Here is a 26986-nt window from a genome sequence, read left to right as displayed (position 1 = left end):
TGCAGACAGGCAATTTAGAGGAAGCAGAGTTAGGCTAGCACAAGTCAGTTGGAGATATTGACCCTTCTGGCAGTTTTGAGGCACACCTTGAGTTCAGCTTAAACATGCCTTTCTTCCCTTCTCCACTCTCTGGGGAAACTGGCTCTTCACTTCCCTTTGCAGTCAGTATTTTCTTCAGTATGACTCATTCCAGCTACAAGTCCATTGTATCCTTCAGCACTGTCTATCCAGGCCCTGCGCACCACACCACAGAGAATTCTGTGGAAGACAAATCAGAGCACCTACACCCCTTCCATATAGGCAATTCCTGGGGAGAAGCAGACATACTATCAAAGCATCTCATTTCTGGTTTTAACCACACAAAGAATTTACCAAAACGTTCTTTATTGTTCCAGTGTCACACAGGTTGCAATAGTCCAGTTTAGCTTAGGGCAAAGCTGTAGACCAATACAAAAACCAAGATTCCCTAGAAAACAGCCACCCTCCCTCAGGTGATGATGGCACTGGGATAGACTAGTGCCATGAAGAGCTCTGCTGGCAAAGCACAGCTAGCACACACACACAAGAAAGAAATCAAGAGCAATTCCTGAGCAAACAGATGGAGCAGGCTGCCTGACAGCCTTCACTAGTGTTACATTCATCACAGCAGTGAGTTCAGGTGCTTTGCAGTGAGTTATCGGGGAAGAATAAGTGTCTGCAAAATGAAATAGAGGTTTTAGCTTAAAAGTTTCCCTATATTCATGGCATAGGGCAAAGTCGGCTTAGCAAGGAATGCAAACAGTGCCACAAAATGACAACTGCAGGTGCAAAGGAGGAAGTGCTAGAGGCGTGATAGTGCTTCAACATTTATTTTCCCCAAAGACACATAAAAGAATTAAAACAGTTCTAAAAACCACAATGTTTTATAATACTTCACAATACATAAATACTAACTGCGCTTCCTGCTTAGACTAAACAGCAGGGAAGTCTTTTATTCGGGCCTTTATGTCAGAAAGTGCATAAAGCTGTTTAAATTATTCAGGTACAGAACAAGTGACAGGAGAAATGTATGGCAGAGTCATTCCAGTTTAGTCCAAGACTGGGAAATTCTCCTGAGTGGGATGTTCTGCTGTTGGTTGGAAGCCACGTTCAGCAGATAATGCTCACACTGAGTGCAGATGTCTGCAGTCAGCCAGTCTGCCATGGTCCTCGAGTAACAGCACAGAGGCCGTGCTAGGCAACGGGGCTCCAAAATAACAGGCACGCTGGAGCAGGAAAGGGGAAAAAAACAACAGGAAAACTGACCTGGGTATCTGTTAGAGGGTACAGAGCTTTTCTACCCTTCCCCCAGGCCTGATCCAACGTTAAGTGATTATACACGAGTTCAATGGGGCAGTCAACACCCTCCTGGGGAAGCTACTAAGCACCAGAGCAGCTTCATTTACTGACACCTCTCTGTTGACTAACACAGCATTTCAGCTAAAGGGCTAACGGATATCTGTGGTTGATCCAAGGTTATGACTGAATCCTTACAGCATGTGCTGTAGGATGTTTCTTTGACATCTGGAAGGCTGGCAGTAATGCCATCACTCAGACCTCTTCTGCAGCACCTGCAAAGGACTGCCAGTGATAATGTCAGTAGTGAATACTGCCTCGAGTTTTGGTCACTGAGGTGCAGTCATTTGAACCAGAAACCACTGTGGCTATTTTAGTTACATTAAAGAACAGTTTCAGAGGGAAAAGATACCTGTTCACCCAGTAGAATATATACAAACATATTTGGAAAGAAGAGAACAGAAGGTATGTTTCCAGTCCTAGATATTACCCTTACACTCACAGGGTCTGCCTTTTCCACTCAGACCTGTCAGAAGCTTGCTTTGCAATAATTCCCTTTCCAGGGACAAAAAGGACAGGGTATCTGTATGTGTATGGGAGGACTCAGGAAACCATTTGTTGCATTACCCTTCAGTCAGTTATACCTGAGACCATTCGCATATTTGTAGTTCTAGGGATAGAGGCTACTGCTGAGTTGTAGTAACATGCCCACAGCTGTTATGGATATAGAATGTAATGGAGTCTGGAAATTCTCATATAAATGAAGCTATCAGGAGTAATTTTGTCTTAGCTAACATGGACACCCCTGAATCAGTTGGCAACCTGACAGCTAAAAAGTAAAATGGATTTCACAGCACCTACACATCCTCCCATTTGGTCATCTACAACCCACAATGCTTTCAGAGAACTGTAGGTCCATTTAGACCAGTAGCTAGATGAATCATCCAGCATAACATTCAGCTGACCAGCACAGGACTACATCGAGCAGTTGCTATCATGTTTGTTGATTTGCATATACAAGTAACAGGTACCACCTTTCAAGGTGAAACCATATCTGTCCCACCTTACCTACAACTCTCCCAGTGCTCTACTTCATGCAGCAGCTCTGAGTTCTTCCTCTCTTGAGTAGCTGGGTCTTCCTCTCTGGAGAGTCTCACAAGTTTTAAGAAGTGGAGTGGGAGATGAACACACATTCTGAAGGGCACGGACATCTACAATCACAGCACAAGTCACCCGAGTTCTCAAGGAAATCCTCCTCCTTAGCAAGAAAATTTGCATGGCATGTAGTTGATTTATTACTGCACTTACAAGATAAACATTAATGCAGTGAACTCCCTGACCCTTGTATAAATAGAGCACAGAGTAATCCCAACCACTTTACACAGGATCAAAGAAAGAGGAGCCAGAGCTGTTTCAGCTGAATAGTCTGTCTTTCCTGGCTGCTTTTGTACCTTGTATTATGGCCTCTTTCCTTTTCTTAGAAAAAAAGCTAGAGGGTAGATTTGAGGTATCAGTGAGGTGAAGGAAAGTTTCCTATGACTAGGTGAGGTGCAGAAAAAAACAGAAAAAAAAAGATTTGCTGTTGTAAAGACTAGACTTGCCTTGATGCAGCAGTCACAGCAGATGACACTAGGAGAAAAAAAATTCCCAACGTTATCATTTGAGTAAAGCTCAGCAGATACCAATGCTGTAGCTAAGGGTGACTTTCCCAAAGAAGCCTTAACGTGATTGTGGCACAATCACTTGATGGCAAAGCGAACAAGTCTAGAACTCCCCGTTCAGTTTTCCAGCCCTCCTATTTATGGCAGTTTTAGTCAGCTGAAGCGCATCAGCATTCATAGCTTGAAGGCTTTATCTGCAAGTACCCACTGCTTTTCACCAAGCACCAACACCAGTTACTAAACTCCCAGAGGTTTACTTGTAACCAATTCAGTGCTTTGCTGCTGCTTCAAATAGATTTAAGTAAGCCTGAAATTATTCTCTCCCATGAGAAAAACTAACAAATAAGTGGATACTAGTGGGTCCAACTTCTTTCCCAGTCACAAGGTCTAGAGTCTGCTTTTCCAGTCCTAAACAGAAGATTCTGCTGAAAAGCCTCTCCCAGAACCTCTCAAGCCCTTGACTGAGGTAAAATGCAACCTACAGAGCAAAATGGAGTAATTGCTGAGAAGAATCAAGTCTACTGATAGCACAGTAAATTCGGTTATTGCTAGCTTGATACTACAAGTTAGTATTGATACCACTTCAGAGGCAAGTTTTTCCATCTCCTCTGCAGCTGTAGACACTTCAGCCGGGCTTGTGTAGTAAGGCAAAACTGCAAGGCTAGGGAACCCATTCCCATCCAAGTGCTACAACTGTTTGAATACTGAGTATTGCAGTACTGTTCTTTCACTCTTCTCCCTCCTCATTCAGCCCTTTTGTAACAGCTCACCTGCTGCAGAGGTAACAGCTGTAAGGCCACTTAAGAAACATCTGCTTACGGCAGCTGAAACAGATCTGTGGAATAGAAAGTTATTTGTGAATGCCAACTGGAAATATCTTCCTACCAGCAGCATCCACTGCCTGCCAAGGAGCAAGCATATAAACTAACCTTCTAAAGGCTTTAGATCCACATACAATAATAGAGATCCAATGAAGGATAGCAGAAAGACAGGAATTAAAGGCTAAAAAGGCCAAAAAAAGCCTTATTTGTAAGCCTGTGTTTTTATGATGCAGAGGTTTAGGGCAGCTGCCAGACAACAGGAGTTTAAAAAAAGGCTCTTGAACAAACAATAGCTGTATTGTGCAAGAGTGTAACAGTAGCTAGTTAAGAGAGGGAAGAAGAGAGACATTCTTTGAGGTAGACTGCAGCAATCCCAAAGAGATTAAGTCAGGGCAACTTTGAATCCAATCCTGAAGCAAAAAAAAAAATGAGTCATAAGGAAGCTGATGAGTCGCTTGAACTTTATAAAAAAGAACATTCATACACAGCTGGCAGTCAGAAGTGATATTATCTTGAGAAACAGAGCTTGAGAAAGCTAAAAAAACTTCAGCAGCAAGAACACAAAGGGGGTAAGAGAGCCATTTTAGCATAGGCAGAGAGAGGCAAGTTAAAGCAGGGTCGGTGAGTAAGGTGAGGAGAAAACGGATCCAGGAGCACGAGATAAAGAGGGTGGGGAAGTATCAGAGCTGTACTAGCAGAACTGTCTGCTAAATAAAGTGAGGGCAAGAAGCTGATCCCCAAAACAAGCAGCATGAACGTCTTCACATCTGCGTCGCAAAGGGCTTGCACTGAAGACATCTGCTCTAGAGGGGCTTGGTGGAACAAGCCCTCTAGAGCAGACTGGATGAATAAACAAATGCCCAGCCATCGGTCCTGTGCTGCAGGTTGCTCCCTGCCCCCTCATCTCCCCAGCCTTTGCATCCACTGCTCAGCAAGGTGGTTCACATCAGCACAACTCAGCTGTGGGAGTTAACAGCCTTTGCTTCACCGTATACCAAATCCCAGTCAATATCCTTGTGATTTTAGAGCTGGCCAACAGGAACAGTTCTGCCAGCATGGAAGTAACAGTCAGGAAGTATTAGCAACGGCTGGGTTATTTCCTAGGCAACTTACACAGCATATGTTTGATTAGAAGTCATCACAGCACAAGTATTGTGCTGTATGGTGAAAGGCCTGGAGGGGAAGACGTACGAGGAACGGCTGAGGTCACTGGGCCTGTTCAGCCTGGAGAAGAGGAGGCTGAGGGGAGACCTCATCACAGTCTACAGCTTCCTCGTAAGGGGGTGTCGGGAGGCAGGAGACCTTTTCTCCATTAACACCAGTGACAGGACCCGCGGGAACGGGGTTAAGCTGAGGCAGGGGAAATTTAGGCTCGACATCAGGAGGGGGTTCTTCACAGAGAGGGTGGTTGCACACTGGAACAGGCTCCCCAGGGAAGTGGTCACTGCACCGAGCCTGTCTGAATTTAAGAAGAGATTGGACTGTGCACTTAGTCACATGGTCTGAACTTTTGGGTAGACCTGTGCGGTATCAAGAGTTGGACTTGATGATCCTTAAGGGTCCCTTCCAACTCAGGATATTCTATGATTCTATGATTCTATTAAAAGATTTTGTGCAGCCATGGGCCAAACTCAGAACAGCTGCATGAACAGGATAAACTGAGGCAGAAAGCACCTCAGCAGTTCAGCACTGAGGGACATGCAGCCCGCTAGCTTTTGCAAAGGCACAGACAGCACAACAACAAGGAGAAGAAACTTACCTTTCCTCTTGAAGAGACACCATCACTGCCTCCTTGGCCTTCCCCTTCCAGCACTCTTGTTGCATATCTGGTTCCAATCAGTTCAGCAATGGTTGGTGACGGCCACGTACTAGGAAGGTGACAGTCCTATCCAAAGACAGGAGGTCAAGCATCAGAGAAAGCTGAAGGCACACATATTTGGGGAAGTCATCCTCAAAATTGGGTCCCAGGAGGCTCAGCAGCATTTGTCCCCAAAACTCAGTTCTGCTAGCGATAGGCAGTACGCGTTGACTGACAATACTAGTCACTACTAGAACACTACAGGGAGCCCTGCTGTAGTTTTTGAGCTTATAGACAACGCAAGCAGCTTCCTGAAGCAGGTCCTTCGGTCCCCATAACAGTTAATCCCATCTCCAGAGCCAGTCTCTTGGGACTTCTCACCTGTGACACAGAGCACAGCAGAGGTGGCACCCTGGCCCCTCCTCACCTAGGCACAGCGTCCCTTTCCTCAGTGTGACACTCTTGCCTTATCTTTCCCAAGAGAGCCATCAGCCCGCACAAATGAGGGCTACGGTTTGGTTGTCAACCAGGAAAGAAAAGTGCTTTTATCCGTCAGCACAGAACAGGGCTAAGCCATGATTCAGAAGGTGGCACAGAAGAGCACAAACCCAGCATTACTCCCACATTTAGAGCCTGGTCACTTCATTACTACATACATTTAGAAGTCACTGATGCTTTGCTATCTACATGTTGTCAGCCACTTGGTTCCTCTTAATGCAGCTGAAAGGATGCTCGTGAGTGTATTAAAGTCTAGACAGAGGGGAGATGGAGAATGCACGACTGTCCCACTGCCAGCCACAGGCTGCTTGAGGAAGCCTGCACAGATACTTCCAAGTAATGAAGTTGCATTTTTGTCTTATAAGAGGAAGAACGCTTTCATATCATTCAAACTGAACAATAAGAAAACCCCACAAGGACACTACAGCATACATCCTTGTTTTTACACCATCTCCAAGGAAACAATAAATATCCCAATTTCTAATCTGAAGTTTAGCATGCTATGTGGCTTAAATAAAACCAATATAACGTGATCACTGCATGCACAAGGTTCAAGGTGCCTTCTGGAGTCATCACCAGATGTATCAGAACAGCTTGCCAGCTGATATGCCCCACTTACAAGTTCCTTGCTTTGAAGGCCACTCTCTAAGGATTTGGATCTTGCTCTGTAAGGAGGCAGCTGCTGTTGGCCAGCGTTCAGGGAACAGTCAGATTTGATGTCTGCTAGCATGGGTGCACTCACGGGAGGACATGCAGTGAGACCTGAGCAGGAAGAGAGAGTTTTGGATTATGGAAGAAAGGACTGGCAGCTTATAAATATTCTCCCCAAAAGGTGACTGCTCAAGAGCACTACCCCTCCTTTCTGAAAGCAGCAAGGCCTACTTTCCCCCACTCTCAACCTCCATCAGCCCTGATAACAAAAAGCAGAGGTTACAGTAATTACGGTTGTCAGTAGGGAGTGACGAGTCTTCATTAGTTAGCACCATTTAGTTTAATAAAATCACATGGTGCACTTTCTTCTTGAACATCCAAAATGTTCATTTAGCTTTTACTGTGATTTCTACTTACACGCCTTCGGGGACACGCTATCATTGTTTTGAAGCTGCAGGAGCCATGCAAGCTTCAGAAAACCATTCCTCTGCAGTTGACTAAGTGCACCTCCCTAAACTCATTACTTGGTGTTGGAGCTTCTCCTGTCAAGTGTCTTTAGGTGCGCAGAGATGTGTAGCACAGTAAGCCCCAACCTAAGGCTTTGGCAGCCCAGCAGGCACTGACTCTGGCTGTACTTTATCACCTCCCGGTCTGGATTTGCAGCAAAAAGGGCACTGACCTGTGCTCTTGCAGGACACTACTGATGACTTGGCTGCAGCAAGGTGGGTGCTGGAAGACAGCTTGGGAGTAGGTTCCTGTAAATCAGAGGACAAGGTATTCTTAAACTGTATACAAGAGAGACCAAGCCCACTTGCTCAGAAGCACTGCTGCTAAACAGAACCCAGGACCCAGAACTGACTAGAAATAGTCCAAGGCTTAGTCAGAAGTGGAGGGGAGAAAAAAAATGCGGTACATTTAGAAACTTTGTGTTCCAAGAGGCAATTACAAGTTAATTCCCCCCAGCAAGGAAGCTCTGGTCAAGCTGGTGAAATTTCAGATTCATCTGTTATCTCCCTCACTTAGTTCAGTGCAGATTTTAGTTTCATCTAGGCAGGAGCCAACTAACTTCACTAGATTCTTCCTTTACAGCTTTCAGAGTACCTTGCCATTTTCTTGGCTCCAGCTCACATATAGCAACACTGGAGAACAGTTCAAGAAATTACACCCCAGTAACCGAGTTCAAACCCAATGCTGTATCTAGAGAGCATTGTTTCTAGCTTCTCTAGAGAAGCAGGAACACAATTCGATCATATTGCAGTCTCCATAAAGAAGGTCCTTCCAGCTTACAGTAATACACCAACCACGTGCTCCTCAAACACTGAACATTCCTACAAGTAGCACAGACTTGTGCAAATATAGCTACGTTTTTCTGCTTTTATTAATTCATATCCGTTTTCCTCAGTTAAGCAATTGTATTCCAGGCTAATGTTTACAGAAAGACTGCTGTTTGTTTGCCAGAGCATCTGTGCTGGACACGATGTGTTAGGGCTCAAGTTCTGTTCCACAGGATTTCCGACTACGCTCAGACTGAATTCCAGAAGCAAGCAGTGAAGCTTTTCATAAGCAGTCTGTGGAGTTAAGGAACACAAGGACCACATATCCCAGTTTATGGAAGAATGGTACTGCCTTAGTTGCTCCACAGGCCCAAGAGTGGGAATTCACCAGTAAAGTTGCTTCCTGAAAATAAATCACATGAAGTGCAAATATTTCTAGCATCAGTCGCCTCACTGTGAGGTAAAGTGGGAGAAGTTTTGGCCCATATTGGCCAAACTCCTATGCATATCAAGACTTCTGCAAGCCCTAGTTTTAGAGACCAGATCAGAAGTTAGTTTTTATAGGCTGCAGTCATGCCACAATAAAGTGTTTAAATATCACATGAGCTTCTGTAGAGGCAAGGACTTCAGTGAACCTAATACTGTCATGTTTATTCACTTTAGATGGACAAGATTACTCACACTAAGATTTAAACCTCATGTTCTAGGATGTGTGTGTGTACAGATCCAAAGCCTAGACCAGATTATTTACACCTCTCCAGTCCCTTCATTTAAACCCTTACCTGAACTTCTGGTTCCAGCTGCTGTGCTATAGCGTTGACAGTTTTAAACTCTGCACTGGCATCTTGAAATGTTAAGAAACGATCACTTGGAGGTCTCAAGGCGATTTTAGGCATCACAGGCATTTCTGAGGGTTGGGAGAGGGGAAGAAAAATACACACAAGATATTGTGCTGTGGCAAGAAAATAACAAATCTTATACCCACGTACCAGAATTTGATATTTGGTTTGAATTTGTTCTGTTAGATAGTCTTTAGTTTCAGGTGATGGTTGAAATCCTGTTCTCTAACTTAGCTGACAAATTTGAACCCCCTAAAAAAGGGTAAGTTGAAACATTTTCAAGTCTTAATACGCCACAAACAGATTTTCTGGAAAATTCTTATGCCATATCACCTTTATCAACATAAATTTTGCATTCCCACCTCCCTTGCATTATATGCTACGGGGAAAAAAAAAAGTGGGCTTTCATTTCAAAGGCCGTCCATTATTTTTAGTCAACCGTGACTTCACTTGCATGCTTGATGGGTCGCTTTGCAGCAGGTACCTTTGGGCCTGGCCCCGCTTTCCCTTGCTGTGGATGGCTGAAGCGTCTGTGGCTGTTTTATTTCTGCCAGGAGCTGTTCGTGCCACCTGGACTCCTGTGGCACGCACTCTTTCAGCTTCCTCTGCAGCACCTGCAGGTAGAGCATATCACCAGGAAGAAACAGTAGAAAGATTGAGACCAGTGGTGACAACCAGATCTCCAGCAATGGCACTGTTTTACAACTGCCTCTCGCTAGAGAGGGCGCTAGGCCCTGTACGCTTCTGCTTTCCATACCTCATTTCTAGTTTTTTGAAGCACGTGAGAAGCTTTAGATAATGTGTTTGCTGTAGAATACTTTTAGCAACTCTCAGATTAGAGACAAGGCTTGATCAAGGAATATGGAATATTTTCGGGACCACAAAATGTTCCAGATGGAAGAAACAGCAACAGGAACAAAGAGACTGATCATCTTTCTCCTCTGAAGATTTGTCACCTACCGTAGTCCTAACATGGTAGGTTGGCAGAGGGTCTGCCGAAAATTTAAGCATGGTTCATACGTGCCTCTCCCAAACCCAAACCAGTAGCTAAGACATTAACTCCATATTCCTAGAAAACATCCTGTCAGCTCCGAAGTCATCTTGTTTTGCTCTCTTTAGATTTAGATGCAGCACCAGGTCACCTACAGGTTTTAGGTGAGGCTTGGGAGCAGCTACATCATCACTGGGGGTTCTGCGTTTTTGCTCGATGATCACCTGAAAGAAGAGAAATTATGCTTAAGCAGTAAGGTTTTCTCTACTCCTCATACATCTTTCTAGTCAGTGGCACAGTGAATAACTCAAGTCAGGATTTGAGAATGGGGAATGTGGGGAAGGCATAAAAATGGCACAGGGAAATACAGAATGATGTGGTGCTTGCTGCAGAGGGAAGCACCGCAGAAAAGAAGTCAAGCTGTACATGCAAGCCTCTAGCTGCCTAGTTCACTTATTGATACTTGAAGGGTATGCTATTTACTCTCCCCGTGTACAACTGGAGAACACGTGGGAGTGCAGGTAGAACACAACAGCTTCCCACACTAGCTGGGCTTTCATTCATTTGCAAATTAGACCACTGTTTGCTACAGAAGCTTAAAGTAGCTTTGCAGATGGGGAAATCCTCGCTTAAGAGCTTTCACAAACAAAGGCCTAAGTAGTAAGTACTCCATGCTTTCTTCTAGCATTCGGACTTCAGATTGAAGCTTGTGCTTCTCATCAACCCCGGGAAGAAAAAGAAATCAAAAGCCAGTTCATCCTGCCACCTGGAGCTATCGTTTTGTACTGCACAGTGCAATGATTCTGTCGTGCATTGCAATAAAACACAAGTAGCTGTGATGTATTTTCTCCCTTCTGTTACTATCCATTTATTTATTGAACAAATTATCAGTCTCCAAACAAATGCCAGAGCCTTTTCTGAAGGCTGGAGCCACAGCCAAGAGAAGTGAGAATTTCTTTAAGGGTGCGTGGTTTAGCTGCAGCTGTTAACCCTCTGCTCTCAAGGAGCACCATCAAGGGGAGGAAAAAAAGCTGATGTCTAGCATGGTAAGCAAACTTTACACTTTTTAAAATATTGCTCTTTATTACAAGTAGAGTTGTCTCATCTTCTGCCAAGATGTCTGTTTGCAAAGCACGCCAATGCCACAAAGCCTTATGCCAATGTTTTAGATCTGCTCATCACTCCCAGCTCAAGCTGCAGCAAGTGAACAGCATCACAAACCTTCAGAGGCACTCAGTCATTTTTGTATCCGGGCATCTTCAGCACCATCAACATTGCTGGAAGCCCCTACCTCTTGAGTCAGCATCACAGCCCCTGGAAGCAGTTTGGATTTCTTTTTTTTTTTTTAACCCTGCCTAAATTCCTGCAGTAGCCTGTTTACACTGCCTACAGGCCTCTGCCTGAGGCTGAGCAGAGCACTCACTCAAAAGTGATTTTATACTTTCATGCATCCCGCAGCAGCTGAAAAGGCAAGAAAAACTAGTCAGAAATGCCAGACAGTACAGCTCAAGGAGCCTGTAAAGACATAAATGTCTGAGGAAAAAAGCATAAGAAGGCAAGGGTCTGTTTCATGGAGCTGCTGCCCTGAAGGGAGAACAAGTTTACCATCCAGCTTCATAAAAGTCTGGCTAGTCCTGAAATAAAATGGTACTGGGAATAAAGTGTTTGGATGGATAAACGTGGTGATCAAATATTGAGCTGAGAGGAAGCTCCAGACAGTTCTGGACTAGGAGTACCTTTGAGAAAGACTTTAAAACAAGTTTTGGGGAAGAGGTCTCAGCAAGTATTGTTTAGAAACCAAGCAGTTAGAGCAGGTGGTTGCAAAACTGTCCACCGACTGCAGTCGGTCAGTCACTCACCTTCCGAAGGTTGTACCTCTTGTGCTGAATGTCGTCCAGAAGTAACTCATAGGGGGAGAGGGCACGCTCTTTGAGCGGGGCAGGGCACTGTGGTCGTTCGGTGGCCTTGTGCAGCCTCACACCACCCTGCAGCTCACAGATGACGCTGGGCCACAGGGGTGCCTAGGAGAACCCAGCGAGGGACAAGTCAACAGCAGGCAGAAACACACGGAGCAGCACTCTCACCCTCCCTGTAACAGGGCACACTTAGCAGCTGAGGTCTTGCAGAAACATAGAAACGTGTCCTTAACACCTCCTTCAACCCACTTGCAGGGCACAGTACCAAGATGGAGAATTGCTTCTCTTTATAGAAGTCACTTTACAATAAGTGAGCTGACTCCCCAGCTCATTCCTGAATTTTGTCATCAACTTTATGAATGTACTTCAGCAAAACAGTTTCTGTTACTAGATAGTTAGACCCATTTTCTTGAATAAGTACTTCTTGGAAGTGCTGCAGGTGCCAGAGGGTTTTTTGTTTTGTTTTTTCATCCTTTTCTTCTCCATTTTATTACCTCCTAGGAAATACTGAGAATGAAATCCCAAACCTTACCATTAAAATCCTCTGAATTTTCAGAAGCCAAGGATTGAAGAGCCCACAGACCAAAGAGGAAGACAAAGGGAAAGAGATCTCACACTTCAACCTTTGCAGCAGCTTAGGTTAGCTTTTTCAGCCTGGAGACACAATCTGATTACACTGACATCTGCTCATCCTCTTCCTGTATTAATACCTCTTTCCACAGGATGCTCAGGCATGCAGGATAACCCAGCAAAAGTTAAGACAGGAAAAAAAAAAACCATAATCCACTCAATAGCCTGTTTAGACAACATTGTAATGGAAGTGCTAAGTCAACAGCTTATCTGGATCCCAAAGGCAAATCGATAAGAACAAGTGATTGTATTATAAACACTGAAAGGGAAGCAAAACATTTTAGAAAATTGCCTCAGAACAAAACTTCTGACTTGATTTCCTCTCCCTCTTTCACTTACAGGATGAAGCACCTTCTCTCAACTTATCCCTTCAGATATCTTGGTATAATATCAGAAATGTCTTATGCAAGCTCTGACTGATGGGCTGCCTTCAAGGAGAAGGATGCTTCGTTGGATTGTTTTAGCCAGGCTTTGGAACAGTTGTATCTCAACTCCAGACAAGCAGAACTGTCAGACAGTAGCCACACACTAGCCATATCTCCCGGATTAACATAATTGTTTAGGAGAACACAAAAAAATCTCTCAAAGTCCTGCTGAAAAAAAAGCTGGGCAAACTGATCAGCATTTGCTTCCTGTACAACACTAAACATATTTCATTCCTTTCATTCATGGGAAGACAGCTGTTCCTAAGAGGTCTCAGTGCCTGGATTTCAAGGTGAAGAGTGTCTTCTGACCCACACGGTAAGCTCTGCTGGGATGGTACAGCCCTGCACGATATCAGCTTGTGGCCTGTGTTTCAGAGCAGACGGGATGGAAAAGGCTGGTCCACAGACAGTGTTAACTGCTTGGCACCGCTCAAGGCATCAGCTCCAATCTGTGGGATCCCAGCAAAGTTGGCACCCTGGTTATTTTAAACTCAAGAGTGTGTCAGAACGATGCAATCAACTGGTGCATAGGGGCTTGGAAACTAGAGTCAGAGGATTTGCAACAGACATCCTGCTTTTGGAATTTATGTCTCCTGAAGGAGCAGAGGCCAAACACACTGGCCTTCAGGCCACACGGCAAAGCCCATGTATTTATTCATCTATTCCCTGCAGAAAAGAGCATCAACTGCTGTTGATGAGTTTGTGGTTTGAGATAGCTTGCCAGTTTATTTTAATAGATCACAAAATTGAGAATATGCCCAAACACACATTTCACAAACATTTTCATACGAATAGTTTGAGCACGCTTCAAAGCAAGTGCTATTTAGACAAAGGGAGCGAGTCCACAAGTCTCTCGGGGCTTGCCGTTTGTCTCCACAGACTCCAGACTACAGTGCATTTGTTTATGCCGGGCAGAGCTCCAGCCAGAAGAGCTATTTGTTTCTGATTGAGCCCTAACTATGTAGGGCTTGAAAAGAACAGAGTGAGTTGCTTCCTCTGCCCCAAACACACAGTCCAACATCCCCAGAAGGACAGAATGGAAGGACAAGAAAGGACATGGGCAGGAGGTAGGAGCTACATCTCCAGCCTCCCCCTCCTTTCTGCCTTTTTTGAGCTGCTGAAGCTCAAAAGGATGGTCAGAGCTATCAACTGCTTTCAGTCTCTCCAGCCCCGAATCAGCACAGACCCCACATGCTAAAAGTGATCTCGTTCACCTTACTTCTACCACCAACAGATCAGATTTCTGAGAGTTGTCAATCCCGCTACAGAAACAAGTAGACTGGTTTTGGCAGGTATCAATTCCTGCCAAGAGATGGAGTTTGGGTCTCATTTTCAGGAAGAAACAGCATGAGTAAGTACTTGTGGACACTTATTCCAAAGAGTGCCTCCAATTTCACTTTTAGAAGTGGTTTAAGCTGAACCACAAAGAGGCTCTTTGTGCAGAATAAGTGTCCGCATGAGGTAAACACATGAAATAATTTAACTTCAAGTTCACTCCCAGCTTGTTTTGCAGACAAGTCTTTAACTACTTAGGCTCTTGAACAACCTAAGTTTTGTTGGTGTTCAAGCTCTCTTCTTTGTTTTTTAAAGAATCATTGGAAAACCTCACAGAAGCATGGGTGGACAAAAAGAAAAAAGCCCAACCTACCATAATGAAGGAATTAAATCCCTTACCCACTGTTTTTCCTTCTTCTGCAGGGGGGTTTCCAGCAAATCTTCAACATCCATTTTTCTCAGACTCTGAGGAGCAAGCACATGGGGTCATTACATTGCGCTGTCCAGTGCTTTCCCATCTATCCAGTATAAATTATTAACATAGAAAAGCTTTGAAGCCCCAAACACCCAGACATTCAAAAACTACAATAAGTTACTACTGCAATGCAGAGACAGAAGCCATTCATGTCATCAAAATACACCTTCAGCTAGGTATTCCATTTCTAGTGCAACGGGAAGATTACTTTATAATTAGATCAATTTATGCAGGTAGAAATGATAGTAGCTAAGGGGTGATCGCAAATATACCTCTTTGGAGGTATGGATGATGGAGACAAGCTTCTGAAGTTCCATAAATTCAGTAAAAAGACTCCTACAGGTCATTTCATAATGGCTCTTAGCCTCAGAAGGCATGGACAAGCGCTCTTCACAGGCCTGAAAGAAATGGAGCCATTTAAAAGAGATCTTGAAATGAAAAAACATGGAAGGCTGGAAGAAAGCAAAATTCAGTTTTCTTGATGTATGGTTAAAAATCATCTTCCTCAATTCCTTTGTATCTTTTTTGTTTGTTCTATTGCAGATACAGAGGAGCAAAGAAGCAAGATGCCTAATCTTCTACGAACAATAATCTAAGTAGCTGTGTGTAATTTATCTATCTTGTTCTCCACAATGGGTGCTTTGAAATAAGTGCCTGGAAGGGAAAGCTTCCAACACATACACACCACAACAAAACACAGCAGGTACAGTCACTTATGTTCTTTTTCCCCCTTGCTCCCCTACCCTAATGGGACTGGGGCATGGAAAGTTTCTTGTACCCTTAAATTATGGTTGAGAGGAAGCTGTTAGTTTGAGTTGTGACATCCAAGTCCTCTTGCAGAGACCAAATATTATGGATATTGAAACAAGTCACTTGTCCACAGTCTTCTAGGTATTGAATGCAGCCTTTGGAGACTACGTACAGAAGGACTTTGTAGACAGAGCTGCAAGAGCCATGCTCAGTCTTCGTTCTTAATTCTTTTCCGTAGGCACTTGAGTGTACCTAAAATGTTTTTGCCTTCCCTTTCTGATGGGAAAGCCACGTGTTCCCTCTATGTCCTCCCACAAGCTACTTTCCCCCCAAATGGTCTGTCATCTTGCTTAACAGCACTGTTAACCTTCAGCTCCTCCAAAGCTGCTGTATTTACTAAGCAGAAAAAAGGAAACCTTGATAACATCCTGCAGGGTGACCGCTGGCTTCATTGCCTCGTCATCCAGTTTCAACATGAGGCAGAGCAGCTTCTCCAGGGGATCACTCAGTTCTCGCTCCACTTGGCTGTCGATTCCCCAGTCCAGGGCTTCATAGATCACCACTCCCAAGTACTCCAGCAGCTGCAGACAGAGGCCAAGGAAGCAGTACAGCACCAAGTGTTGTGAATGATCTTCACAGCCCTCATTTCCCAGCCATGGGCGGGGGGGGGCTCTGCTGCCCCTCACAGCTGAGCACACCACTCAGGATGAGAAGGGCTCAAAGCAACTAGGTGCTTATCAAATAACATGAAACACTCCCCAGATAGGCTATTTTAAGCTTTTAAATAATTTATCTAGCACCTCTAAACGCTCTGTTACCAAGACAAAAAGTCTGTAGGCTATCCCACAGTCGGCAGCATCTGTGCACATTGTTTCACAGACTGCTTTACTTGAGTTCACTCCTAACATTTTGTTTCATTTTCCAGATTGCAGGGGACAGTGACTCCCGCAACGCTTAGCAAGTATAAACACATTGACAATTTTAGACACCGACATCTCCCAGGCTGGCCTTCTGCCACAGCAGGATTGTATCCGCACACATAGGAAGGCAAAGAGACAGGCTTACCTTGTCCTCTGACTGCTGAATGCTGCCAACATCTGAAATGGAAACGAGAGAAGGTAAGGGGAAGATAACTGCAAAAGCCTTGATAAACAGCTTTTAATAGCTCTGTTGAGAGAAAGAAATTAGAAGAGTTCTTGGTAGTAAGGAAACAAATCCTTCTCGGTAAGGTCAGTCCCACCCGGGGAAAACAGGCCTGCATTTTGAGACCGCTGCAGAGCAACACAAGATACTCTTTTTACTTACTGTGAGCATTAGCCCCAAACTAACTGCTGCTAGTTGCTTCCTTTTATTTGCTGGTAGGTATCTAATCATATGGAAGGCCATGGATATTTATCTTCTTTCTTTACTACACACTCTTGCCCCCTCAGAGCAATGAACTCTGCAGTAGTGCAACTACATAAGACAAAGTTTGTTGCTGTTTGCTAGCTGCACATAGTGATAAAAAAGTCAGTTTTAGATTTGCTGTGAGAGTTCATACAAGGGAGCCATAGCTCAGAAGATAAACAGAGCAGGACATGAAACAACCTGAGGCTTTATTTTAAATAATAATTTCTTTCAACATAAGTTGTAATAAACTTTCATCCCAGCTATTCCCTTGAAATAAGTAACTCACTAAAGCATTATTAAAAAAAAATAATAAAAAAATCAGACTATACATCTGCATTACCACTCATCTATGGTCCTTTAAAATAAAACATAGGCAGCAGAATAGCCTATACAGTCAGAACACCCTGAAAAACATACAGAGCAGGAACGAAAAAAATCTTTTCTCCCACTTTGCTCCTAAGTTTCAGCCAGTTATAATAACAACCCCTAGCATCCTCAGCTGCTTGTGCTCTCACCAGACTTATGGTACACCCTGAAGGAAGCAGTGCCATCAGCATGGATAAAGATGCTCCCAGGGCCTTTTATGAACACGGAATGGAGCGATGGGTACAGCCCCTGCGCCAATTGCTTCATTTTGCAGCAGCACTGAAAGCAAATAGCCCAGGCTTGCTCCTCGCTTATGGGGTGCTCGAAGCACCTCAGAACCTCAGCTAGAGAGACCTTCGCAGCCTTCTGCTCACAGCACGGGGACTCCATTTGCGCCTTCACACCTCATATCCCAGGCTGTGCCCCCAGCCTAGGAACTCAGCACCCCCATCCCCAGGACAGCAGATGCTGGGGCAGCTGCCTTTTATCAGCTCTGCCCCCAGCTTTGCTCTCCAACACGTTCTCTCCCCCACAGGTGCCATCGTTAACGCCAGTTTTGCTCCACATTTTTTTTTAAAGGGACGCCACTTTGATAGGAACAACGGGAAGCACATAGCAAAGGGGACTCCAAAAAGAAACAGAACCAGCGAGATCCGCGTTCGATTTAACTTTATTCCTTCAACGCGCTGCAGCAGCCGCTGGAGGGTGCCCGGCTCCCCTCAGCGGGTCCCGCCCCGCTCCGCCCTGACGGCGAGAAGATGGCGGCGGCCGAGGCGGCGTGGAACCGGCTGGACGTGCCGTGGCCGGCCGGCAGCCACACGGTGCCCCTGGCGGCCCGGCACCCCGCAGGTCCCCGGGGACGGGCGGGCGGCTTGGGGCGCGGGGGGGGGGGGGCGGTCGGGTTGCGGCGGTTGTTGCGGTTGCTGAGTGCCTCCCGCCCGCAGTGAGGGGCCTGCCGGCGCTGCGGCGCCGCTGCGGGGCGGCCGTGCAGGGGCTGTGCGGGAGAGGCCCGGCCGTCGAGGGACGCGTCCTGCGGGGCCTGCTGTACGTGTACCGCCGCAGGCTGCTCCGGCACCGGCCGTACCTGGCCCTGCAGCAGGTGAGGAGGGGGCGCGGGGGGTCGGCGGCTTTCTGCGGCCCGGGGCCCGGTTGTCAGTCCCGGGAAGGCTCTGGGAGCAGAGCTGGGCGCTCGTCACATCGTGGGGATAAACAAAACAAAAGCCGTACACACGCAAAAAAAACCCCACGGATTTCTTCATCAGGTGCATTTTGCCCACCTTTGAGTCTCATATGTTCAGTTCAGTGTGGGTTTCCAGGATCTCTGCTGTGCCATTTTGAGGTTGGAAATGAGGAGACATTTCTTCTCAGGAGGAGCAGTCAGGCACTGGGACGGGTTGCCCAGGGAGGTGGTGGAGTCACCGTCCCTGGGGGTGTTCTAGGAGAGGTTGGACGTGGTGCTTAGGGACATGGTTTAGTGGGTGATGTTGGTGGTAGGTTGATGGTTGGACCAGATGATCTTGGAGGTCTTTTCCAACCGTAGTGGCTCTAGGATCCTATGAATTTGCACTTTTCCAGCCTTTTATAACTAGTAGTCAACCCTCTTTTGCTTGTACCAAGGCCTGAAGTATGTGCAACTGTGTACCTTTGAGTATAAGATTCATACAGGGATTTGAATTTCAATTAATTATAACTGGGGGGGTGGGGGGGAACAACCACAGGCCACTCTATCAGGTACTTCCTCTTTTAAGACAAAAACTGAACTCCTTACCAATTTTCCAGCTTTCCAGTAAAGGGAATGTCACTATCTTCAAATAACTACGTTGAAATGAAACTGCAATCGTTCTTACCTTCTTCGTTCATTATGCTTTTTTGTTTTTGAAAAACTAGTTAAATCCCAAAAGCCATTGTGTACTGCAGGAAAAACCAAGCAGCACCTATTAACAGTGTCCTGCTCTGGCTCTTGACTTAATCCCTTATTCACAGTAGCAATTATAGTGACAGTTCTTAGACCAAGGCACTCACATCTCATAACACCAGTTGAAGGAATTTTCTTTCCTCTAGGTGGAACAATGCTTGAAGCGCCTGTGGAAGATGAACTTGGTGGGCAGCATTGAAACCCTGGCAGAACTGATTCCCAAGTAAGCATCATGACGCTGTGTGTTATACTGCCCGTTGGCTGAGTCTTCAGAGCTAAACGAGAAGATGCTAGATCATAACCATCTCCTTGTCTTTGTGTTGCCACAGGAAAAATAAATCCCAGGCCCATGCAGAGTACTTAGTTCCCAGCCAGCCTATGCTGGAAACAGTGGCTGTGAAGGTACTGGGAGGCTGCAAGCTCATTCTGCGTCTACTGGACTGTTGCTGTAAAGCATTTCTGTATCCTTTTCTCACTATGTCAGCATTCCTACAGGTCACCAGCAGCAGTTCATGAGACCAAAATAAGGTCTGCTGTAGCACCTGTATTGCTGATGGACTCAGCAGTGCAATTCATGTATGCAACTTGAAGTTTCTTTGATAGCCAAACATCTCATTTTCATGTTATTAAGCGGGAACCTCAGGCTGTTGGCTGGCTGCTCTTCTCTCCTTGAGCAACCCAAAGTTTTGATACTCATCTCCCCAAATTACCTAGGATATTGCCTTGCGAGCCACCTCTAGCTGGTGTGCTCAGCAAGTTTCATTACAGGCTGTTTATTTTTTAACCTTAACTGGTGTAATCTTCAGCTTGTCCGTTAAACACCTCTGTTCACAAGAATACATACTTTTGAACACCGTGGCTTCGGGGTTGTTGAGCCGGCTATGGTTTGTGTAGTCAAGAGTCTTGTTTGTTGTCTGTCTGTTTGACATGCCTGTCAGGGAGAAGGGCTTGTAATTAAAGTCTTGCTGCTGAGTGAGCTTTATTCAGCTGGGAGGAGAGGGGAAAAAAAATCGTATGAATCAGAGATCCCTCCATCCTTTTGGACTTGAGTCTAGCACCTGAAGAGTTGTGTAAGTGGAGAGAGACTTCTTGCATGCCGTTTCGGAAGGCTTTGTTCTTAGTTCATAGCAGCCTTTAATGCTGTGGTTTTACTAACACCGCATAACGCCAGCCTGCTGCAGACACTGGCATCTGATACTTTTTGCAGCAAGCAGTAAGTCTGCCTCGTGCTGAAACGGAAGGGCTGTGATAAAGTTGTTCTACATCACTGCTGAATTTTTCAGGGAAATCCTCTTTGCTAGTCCTACATACACTCTGATTGTGAACGTGCCTGAAAGGTGGAAGGTGTGTCGGCAGGGGGAGCTCCGACGAATATTAAAGGAAAACGTGGTGGTGGAGTGTAAAAAGAAAAAGTGTAGTGAGGGGGAGTAGAGATAAAGGGCAGCTTGGGATCTTTTCTGTGAGCTCTTCCTCTTGAGTTGAAGGACTTGTTCAGTGAGTGTAAGCACAAGGTCTTGCTAGAGGACACACATCTATCTTCTCTCTTCAGGATTCAGTACAGATGCATACTGCAGAGCCTCATTTCCTTGTATGGTGTGCTGTCAACATCACTGCGTCTGGTGTCTGAGACCCAGCAGATGCCTTATATTAAGGGGTTTGCCTTCCCGTCTGATATCAGAAACTTTCTTGGAGTTGACCTCTCTTCTGAGGTGAAGAAGCAAAAGGCTAAAATGCTAACAGCAAAACGACCCACCAGCTGGATGAAGAAGCTTTTCCCAGCCGTGCCAAAGGCAGCATCAGAGGCTGGGAAAAAGAGAGGTTTTGTGACCTGTGCGAGTGCCGTGAAAAACTCGAGCGTCCCTACGGATGTTGGAGAGCCAGTTCTGGTGACCAGAGAGAACAGAGGTAAGGTCTTGTGCCACGGTGCCACTGCTTTCTGACAGCTGAGACTGACTGCAACCTCTGCCCAACACAGCCAAGCACTTTACTACACAGAGGGGGCATTTCGAGTACAAACTCCCCTCTCCTGACCTTGGAAGAGGAGGAGAGTGTTGAGCGCAGGTGTGAGCCTGCTGAGACGGCAGAAGAGCTGAGAGCTCAGCAGGGCAAAGCGTTAGTGTCTGCGTGCAAAGATTTAAAACTCGTAACCTCATAACAGGAACTCTCCCCACTCTCTCTAGGAAAGCACCTGGGGTTTGACGTGAAGAGCTTACTTAGACCATCCAGACCTCCAACACAAGAGGTTTGTGTGCCACCATCTTACACATTCTTTATTTTAACTTCAAAGATCCTAATACTGTGGTGTAACTTATAAAAGGTAACTGTTCGTGTTATGCTTTGTTTCAGGATCAATACATTACATCAACACCTTTTAAAGAAATGCCAGAATCGCTTTCCCGCTATATGGCAAAATTGCAGCACACTGGGTCTCTCATACAGATGTTTCAAACAGCTGCATCTTTTGGGGAGCTGTCAGAGGCACTCAGAAAAGCTATTCTGTGGTGCAAAGGCAACAAACTCAAACCAGCAGCTTATTTTCTGCGTAACAAATTGTTGAAAAGCAACCGGCTACACCATGTCGAAGCGCAAGGATGCAGGTATGTTGCACGTGCAGGGGCGTTCTGGATCTGGCACTACATTTTAATGTTGTGTTTTGCTGCAGTGCAGAGAAATGCAGTGGTCTAAGCTGTTTTCTTGAGCTTAAGCAGGCTCACTACTTCAGGTCACTACACCCTCTGATATGAATATTCTGTTTGGTTTCATTTGTGAGAGGATTTGAAAGGTCAGCAGATGCACAAATACAGAATAAAGAGGGAAAATGAAAATGCAATTTCAACCACAGGCATGTAAATGGTAACTGCTAGATGATGTAAAGGGTGCCAGGCTTCTTCAAAAAGCCCTGGCTACTATTGTACAAGATGCTGTTGTATCTCATGGGTGTGACAAGTAAAATGGTAGAGAACGCCAATAACCAAATCTCTGAAAACACCAGAAGTAACTGTTAACAGCTGCTAAAAGTTCTGTTTTGTGCACCTTCCTTCCCTTAAGCCTGCGGAAGAAGCTGTGCTGTGTCAAAACCTCTCTCTGCAAATACCTGCTGTACGGCTCACGGAGCACGCGCTGGCCGAGGCAGTACCTGGGGGCACGGCTCTGGCAGAGGAAGATGAAATCGTCCAAGTGCTTGAAGAGAACTCGGACTGCACAGCAAAACCAGCCTGAGCTTTTTGGAGTCTGTGAGAATGGTGCGTTACTCACCGGGGGGCCTTCAGGGCAGGCTGGACCTTCCATCGCTTGTACAGCCGCTGACAAACTGAGCGCAGCAGGGACCCCAAAGCGGCTGCTGTTGAGAGAAAGCCCTGGCTCCGTGCAGGAAGAAGTCTCTGACAACACGGATATCGATTCTATTTTTGCTGCAATGGGTGTGTGATCCTGGACTGGGAGGATGAGGGCTTGCCTTTTTTCTATGTTAAACTCTCAGAATACCTAGTGTTTTGGTAACTCATACCCTAAATTCTGCTAAGAAAATAACTATTTTAGTATATTTTTATAAAATACCTTTTTTTTTTTTTTAATGGAACAGCATTCAAAACAGATAAGCAATCTTTATCCTTTCACCTAGACTTTTCAGGAACAGCAGCTTTGAATTACGTCTTCTTTAAAGCCCTTTCTCTGTTGCTGGACCATCATCCGCAGGGCAGATAACTAGCAACCAAGGCAGAGGGCTGCAGCTGATCATTTGCTGCTGCCTAGGACCAAAGATTTGTCACTTTTCCAAGAAAGTGTCATTATACTTTTCCTTCTTCGCTGCCTCATACAGGCGACAGCCTTCACTTGCAGTATTACCAGTTTTCAGTATTTGTTGTCCAGCATTTGTTGTCCTTGTCCTGAAATGGGGAGTTACCTGAGTCCTGCTGCTCCAGAAATGGGGCAAAACAGACAGGGCCTATAAGAGTAAACTTACCCATGAACTTGTCTCCCGCTGTCCTGAAGTCTTTTCAATGTGCAATTTCTGCCGGCTTGGCAAGGTAAGGTTGAGCTATTCGTACTTACGAAATAAGGTTAGAACAAGCGGTGAGGTCAGTGCTTTCCGTCAGTTACAAGCCAAAGCCTAAGTCCCAAGATCAGCATTGCCAGGAAACTACATAGAAAAAATTATCAGAACAAAGAAAGACGAAGCAGCTTCATTGTAGAGTACCTGCTCAGCAGGGGCAAGGAAAATGTCTAAGTGCAAGTAAATCTAGAGCAGGTTAACCTCAGCTTCCTAGTTTTACTTACTGTAAAAGACAAGAGAGCTGTGTCTACATGGACAGAACCCCAACGGGCACTTAGGTGTTTAAAAAAAAAAAAAACCACAACATCATGCACCCTGCGTGATCAGTGTAAGTTTTTATGAAGAATGAGCACACGTAAACTTAAACTCTTTTATTCAAGGGGTATATACAGAACAGCCAGCAGAACTTCTAAGAGTTTGGGCTAGAAAACTTGGTATGTCCACTTAACCAAAATCCATTTTCTACGTTTCCTGTAAACAGAATACCTAGTGATAACCAAAATAGAGAAAAAAAATGTCATTAGCCCTCTAGGTGTCTGATTCATCACAGTCCTACTTCAAACAGAATTTTCCCCTTCAAAGAATCTTTACAGCTCATTTCTTGAAGTGACAGAATAGTACAAAAAGCATACCACATCCAGTCGGGTAACATTCAGCTGCCTGAACACCTGTCAGAAGGGGCAGGGCCAATATCCCTCAGGGATGGTCTCCATCCCGAGTGACCCCTCCGAACAACACATGACATTCCTCCCCGCTAGGCAGCAGGTGCCTGAGACGTGCCCCAGAGCAGGCTGCGCAGAATCAGGATCCATAGTTTGCTTCATCAAAGGCCTTTCTGGCTCGTTTCAGTTCTTCGTTCATGGTCAGGAGGTCTTTAACCCTGGCAAACTTGCGGGGGTCCTTGCGGATTAGAAAGACGATGTCTTCAACCTGTACACGCCCCTGCCGTCCAATTGACATGGCCTTGTGTGTCTGTAGGAGGAAGAAAAACAGCATTCCTCTGGCCCCTGAGGTTTTTTTCAGCTCTTAATACCACTTTATTCCCTGGCATTTTTATAATCAAGAAGCCGGCAATTTCAGGATCTGGGCACCAGCGTCCTAGTCACAGAACTGCTAAGTGCCGTCACTCCCGCCCCACATACTGCTCTACACGTAATAGTAATGACATCAAACTACACCCAGATCACACACAGGAGGGGACGCCTGGTCTGCAGAGTGGTTGAGGAGCAATATCATCAAGCAGAATTGGCATGCAACGTGCAGTACCTGTACCAGAATGCAGTTTAAGGCATGCTGAGCAGGGTAGGCAAGACTAACCTTTCAAGAGAAAGGGGGGTCTACGAACATTAATATATACTTTTTTAAACCACAAGCTTTCAGACAGTATCCAAACGTTTACAGCAGCAATGGCTTCAGGCCCCAGAAGCCTGCATTTATTTTGTTGCATGGAATTGCTTTTCCATCTATGTAAAAACATTGAGAAAACCTAAGTAGATAAACTTCTGAGGTTGTGCTTTGTTTTTTGTCAGCTGTGTGTGTAGTGATGCCACAGTCAACTGCAAAGTCAGCTGTGGATTTTTTCCCCCTACAACACTAACTGCTACTTAAAGGTTTCAGCACTGTTCTAAGCCCCCATGGAGCAAAATGCATGGATTTTGTCTCAGCCTTGGAAGTGCAAAGTCTGAGCTGAGGTTTCTCCTGGTAGCACCTGAGCTTTTTGCCTGGGATAGCGCAACAATCGGGCCAGAGGCGCTACCCTTCCTTCAGCAGGCTGAGGTCTTAGCGAGGACGCCCTGCCCGCGCTGCCCGCGGCCGACTTACCATCTCCGTGATGAACTCAATGACCAGGTCCTCGAGGATGTCCACAGACTCCGTGTAGGGGTTCTGGTCGTCCCCGAACCCGTACATCATGCACCTCACTGCGGGGAGACGCGAGGCGTGAGCCTGCCTCGCCCGTTCACGCCCCCCGACCAGCGCAGGGGCCGCAGGAGGGGGGCAGGAGCCCCCAGCCGCGGGCAGGCGGCGCCCCCCGCCCCGACTCACGCTCTTTGGAGAAGAGCCGCTTCCTCCGGCCCTGCCCGCCGTCCAGGCCTCCGCCGCCTTCCTCCGCGTCCTCCTCGAACTGGGCGCACGCAGCGGGGGAGAGGCGCCGTCAGCGCGGGGGGACCCGCACCCGGCCCCGGCCCCGGCCCCGGCCCCGCACCCGGCCCCGGCCCCGGCCGCCCGCCGCCCCCCGCCCGGCCCCGCTCACCGGCGCGTCCTCCTCCTCGTCAGCCATGGCCGCCGCCCGCCGCTCCCAGCCGCCCCAAGCAGCTTCCGCTCGCCCCGCCGCGCCCCCGCTGGCGGCCGCCATCTCGTGGCACGGAGGCCGCAGCCCTGGCCCCGTCCGGGCGGGAGGTGCCGCCGGTAACGGGGCTGCGGCGGGACAAGGCTGGCTGCAGGCGGTGTCTGCGAGGCCCGCAGCCTTTCCGGCTCCTCTGGTGTCAGCGGGTGCTGTCTTCAGGGGAGAAGCTGTAACTCCCTCCTAGGGGCGCACCCGGGCTCTTGTTCCCTGCCTCATCCATGCTTTTTGTGTAACCACCTCCCAGAGCAGGCAAACCCTCGGCCTCCTTGCCCGACAAGTGGTTCGATGTGTGCAAAGGAACAGGGTAGGGTTTGAGAGATCCCTGCTCTGACAGCAGCCCCTGTGCCTGTGTAGGGGCTTCAGTGGGGAAACCAAGCCATACGCAAGAGTTTGGGGTTGGGCTGCACAGGAACTTGTCTTGGGCCAGGAAGCGGACCAGTTTGGGGATTGCAAGGAGAAGCCAGAGAAAGGATTGGTCCAATGCTAATGACTATAGCTAACGAAAGCAAAGAGCTTTACCAATGCAAATATAATTGCGTTTAAGCCTGTGGTTTCCTATTCTGTGGATGCAGGGATGGTATGAGCATTTTTCAATTTCACAAAACCAGGAAGATGCTCTAATTCTTCCAGATTCAAGCTGTGAACTTTTAAGATGCAGATAAATTACTCTGGGGTAGATTTGGTGACCCTTCCCCCATCTGTATATGACCCTCAATATTGGGCTGTCAGATTACAGGATAATTGGGGTTGGAAGGGACCTCAGGAGGTTAAGGTGGCTTTTTTTTTATTATTATTTTTTAAATTTGTATGAGTGGTGTTACTCCTGAATGACTGAACAGAAATCCTTCACTACCATCTCCATTAGCCCAGAAGTGGGCCCAACCGTCCACATCCCCATAGTGAAGGGGGTGCCAAGCATGTTCCAGATATCATGAGAGGGTAAGGCAAGCCCTCTTTCTTTAAAACAGGGTAGTTTTACTGGCTATTCTTGTATACTTGCATAGGAGGGCAGACAGCATAAGGCAGACAAAAGATTCTTCATTACGCCAGAGTTTTCAAATCAAGGAATAATTTGATGTAGAGACACTACTGTGCCAGACTTGTGGTGACAGCCTAGACCTGATGCAGTAGAGGAAGAAAAACGAGAGGTACTGCTGAAAGATCAGAGGATGCTCAAGGTGATATCCTTTTTCTTAGAAGCCAGTACTCAAAAAACATTTCTGTACACAACAGGTGCAGACAAGGCCAAGGCCCTTGGCCCAAGATTTAATATTAAAGTCCAGCAGAGGACTTGATTTTATTTACTTATCTTACCTGCCGCAGGGGCACTGGCTCCTACATGTAACAAACTGATGTGTGTTCTCTCTTGCAAATGGCTGAACAAAATACTAGAGTTTTTTCAGTATTTGAGGCATTCTTGAATGAGAATCTTTTGGCCAACACAGCAGAAAACCCAAATATATCCAGAGGTAAAGCTGTTTTTTCAGGATAAGACACTGCGTACTGTCTCTAGTATGGCTCTAAGAAACTGTACGACCTAGCTCCATGTTGGTGCCCCTATGGACACCTATGGTAACCCTACACACATTCAGGGATCATAGGG

The 26986-nt window shown here is 46.3% G+C and overlaps 3 protein-coding genes across 5 annotated transcripts; 1 reads left to right on the top strand and 2 right to left on the bottom strand.

Annotated features, from left to right (window-relative positions):
- Positions 1-6: 6 nt before the first annotated feature.
- Positions 7-17463, bottom strand: LOC310892535 (protein spire homolog 1-like; the record flags this gene model as incomplete). Of its 2 annotated transcripts, none has more annotated exons than XM_083820417.1 (16): positions 7-258; positions 2383-2525; positions 2916-2943; positions 3746-3810; positions 5556-5681; positions 6712-6854; positions 7423-7498; positions 8800-8924; positions 9341-9470; positions 10003-10071; positions 11707-11868; positions 14493-14558; positions 14841-14966; positions 15735-15899; positions 16384-16415; positions 17223-17463. In XM_083820417.1, the coding sequence occupies 16 exons, from the start codon at positions 17461-17463 to the stop codon at positions 147-149; spliced, it is 1809 nt and encodes a 602-aa protein (XP_083676543.1). In that variant the 3' UTR covers positions 7-146. The 2 variants fall into 2 exon arrangements, with proteins under 2 accessions (XP_083676543.1, XP_083676542.1); XM_083820416.1 differs by lacking the exon at positions 7-258 and adding an exon at positions 368-1244.
- A 75-nt stretch (positions 17464-17538) lies between these two features.
- Positions 17539-22961, top strand: RMP64 (ribonuclease MRP subunit p64; the record flags this gene model as incomplete). 2 transcript variants are annotated; one of them, XM_083820419.1, is made up of 9 exons in its annotated part: positions 17713-17922; positions 18018-18172; positions 19135-19211; positions 19318-19449; positions 19795-19872; positions 20538-20893; positions 21169-21230; positions 21335-21585; positions 22037-22961. In XM_083820419.1, the coding sequence occupies 9 exons, from the start codon at positions 17832-17834 to the stop codon at positions 22413-22415; spliced, it is 1581 nt and encodes a 526-aa protein (XP_083676545.1). In that variant the 3' UTR covers positions 22416-22961. The 2 variants fall into 2 exon arrangements, with proteins under 2 accessions (XP_083676544.1, XP_083676545.1); XM_083820418.1 differs by lacking the exon at positions 18018-18172 and having other exon boundaries at positions 17539-17922.
- Positions 22962-23395: 434 nt separating this feature from the next.
- Positions 23396-25437, bottom strand: TAF13 (TATA-box binding protein associated factor 13). The gene is made up of 4 exons (XM_083820451.1): positions 25291-25437; positions 25083-25161; positions 24861-24958; positions 23396-24011 (listed from the first exon to the last, which is right to left on the bottom strand). Exons 1-4 carry the CDS (start codon positions 25390-25392, stop codon positions 23841-23843), a joined length of 450 nt encoding a protein of 149 aa, XP_083676577.1. The 5' UTR covers positions 25393-25437; the 3' UTR covers positions 23396-23840.
- Positions 25438-26986: the final 1549 nt, after the last annotated feature.

Source organism: Anser anser (assembly GCF_964211835.1).
Source record: "Anser anser genome assembly, chromosome: 1".
NCBI lineage: Eukaryota > Metazoa > Chordata > Aves > Anseriformes > Anatidae > Anser > Anser anser.
The sequence above is the reverse complement of the archived record's forward strand: the minus strand, read 5'-3'. Positions and strand labels throughout refer to the sequence as shown.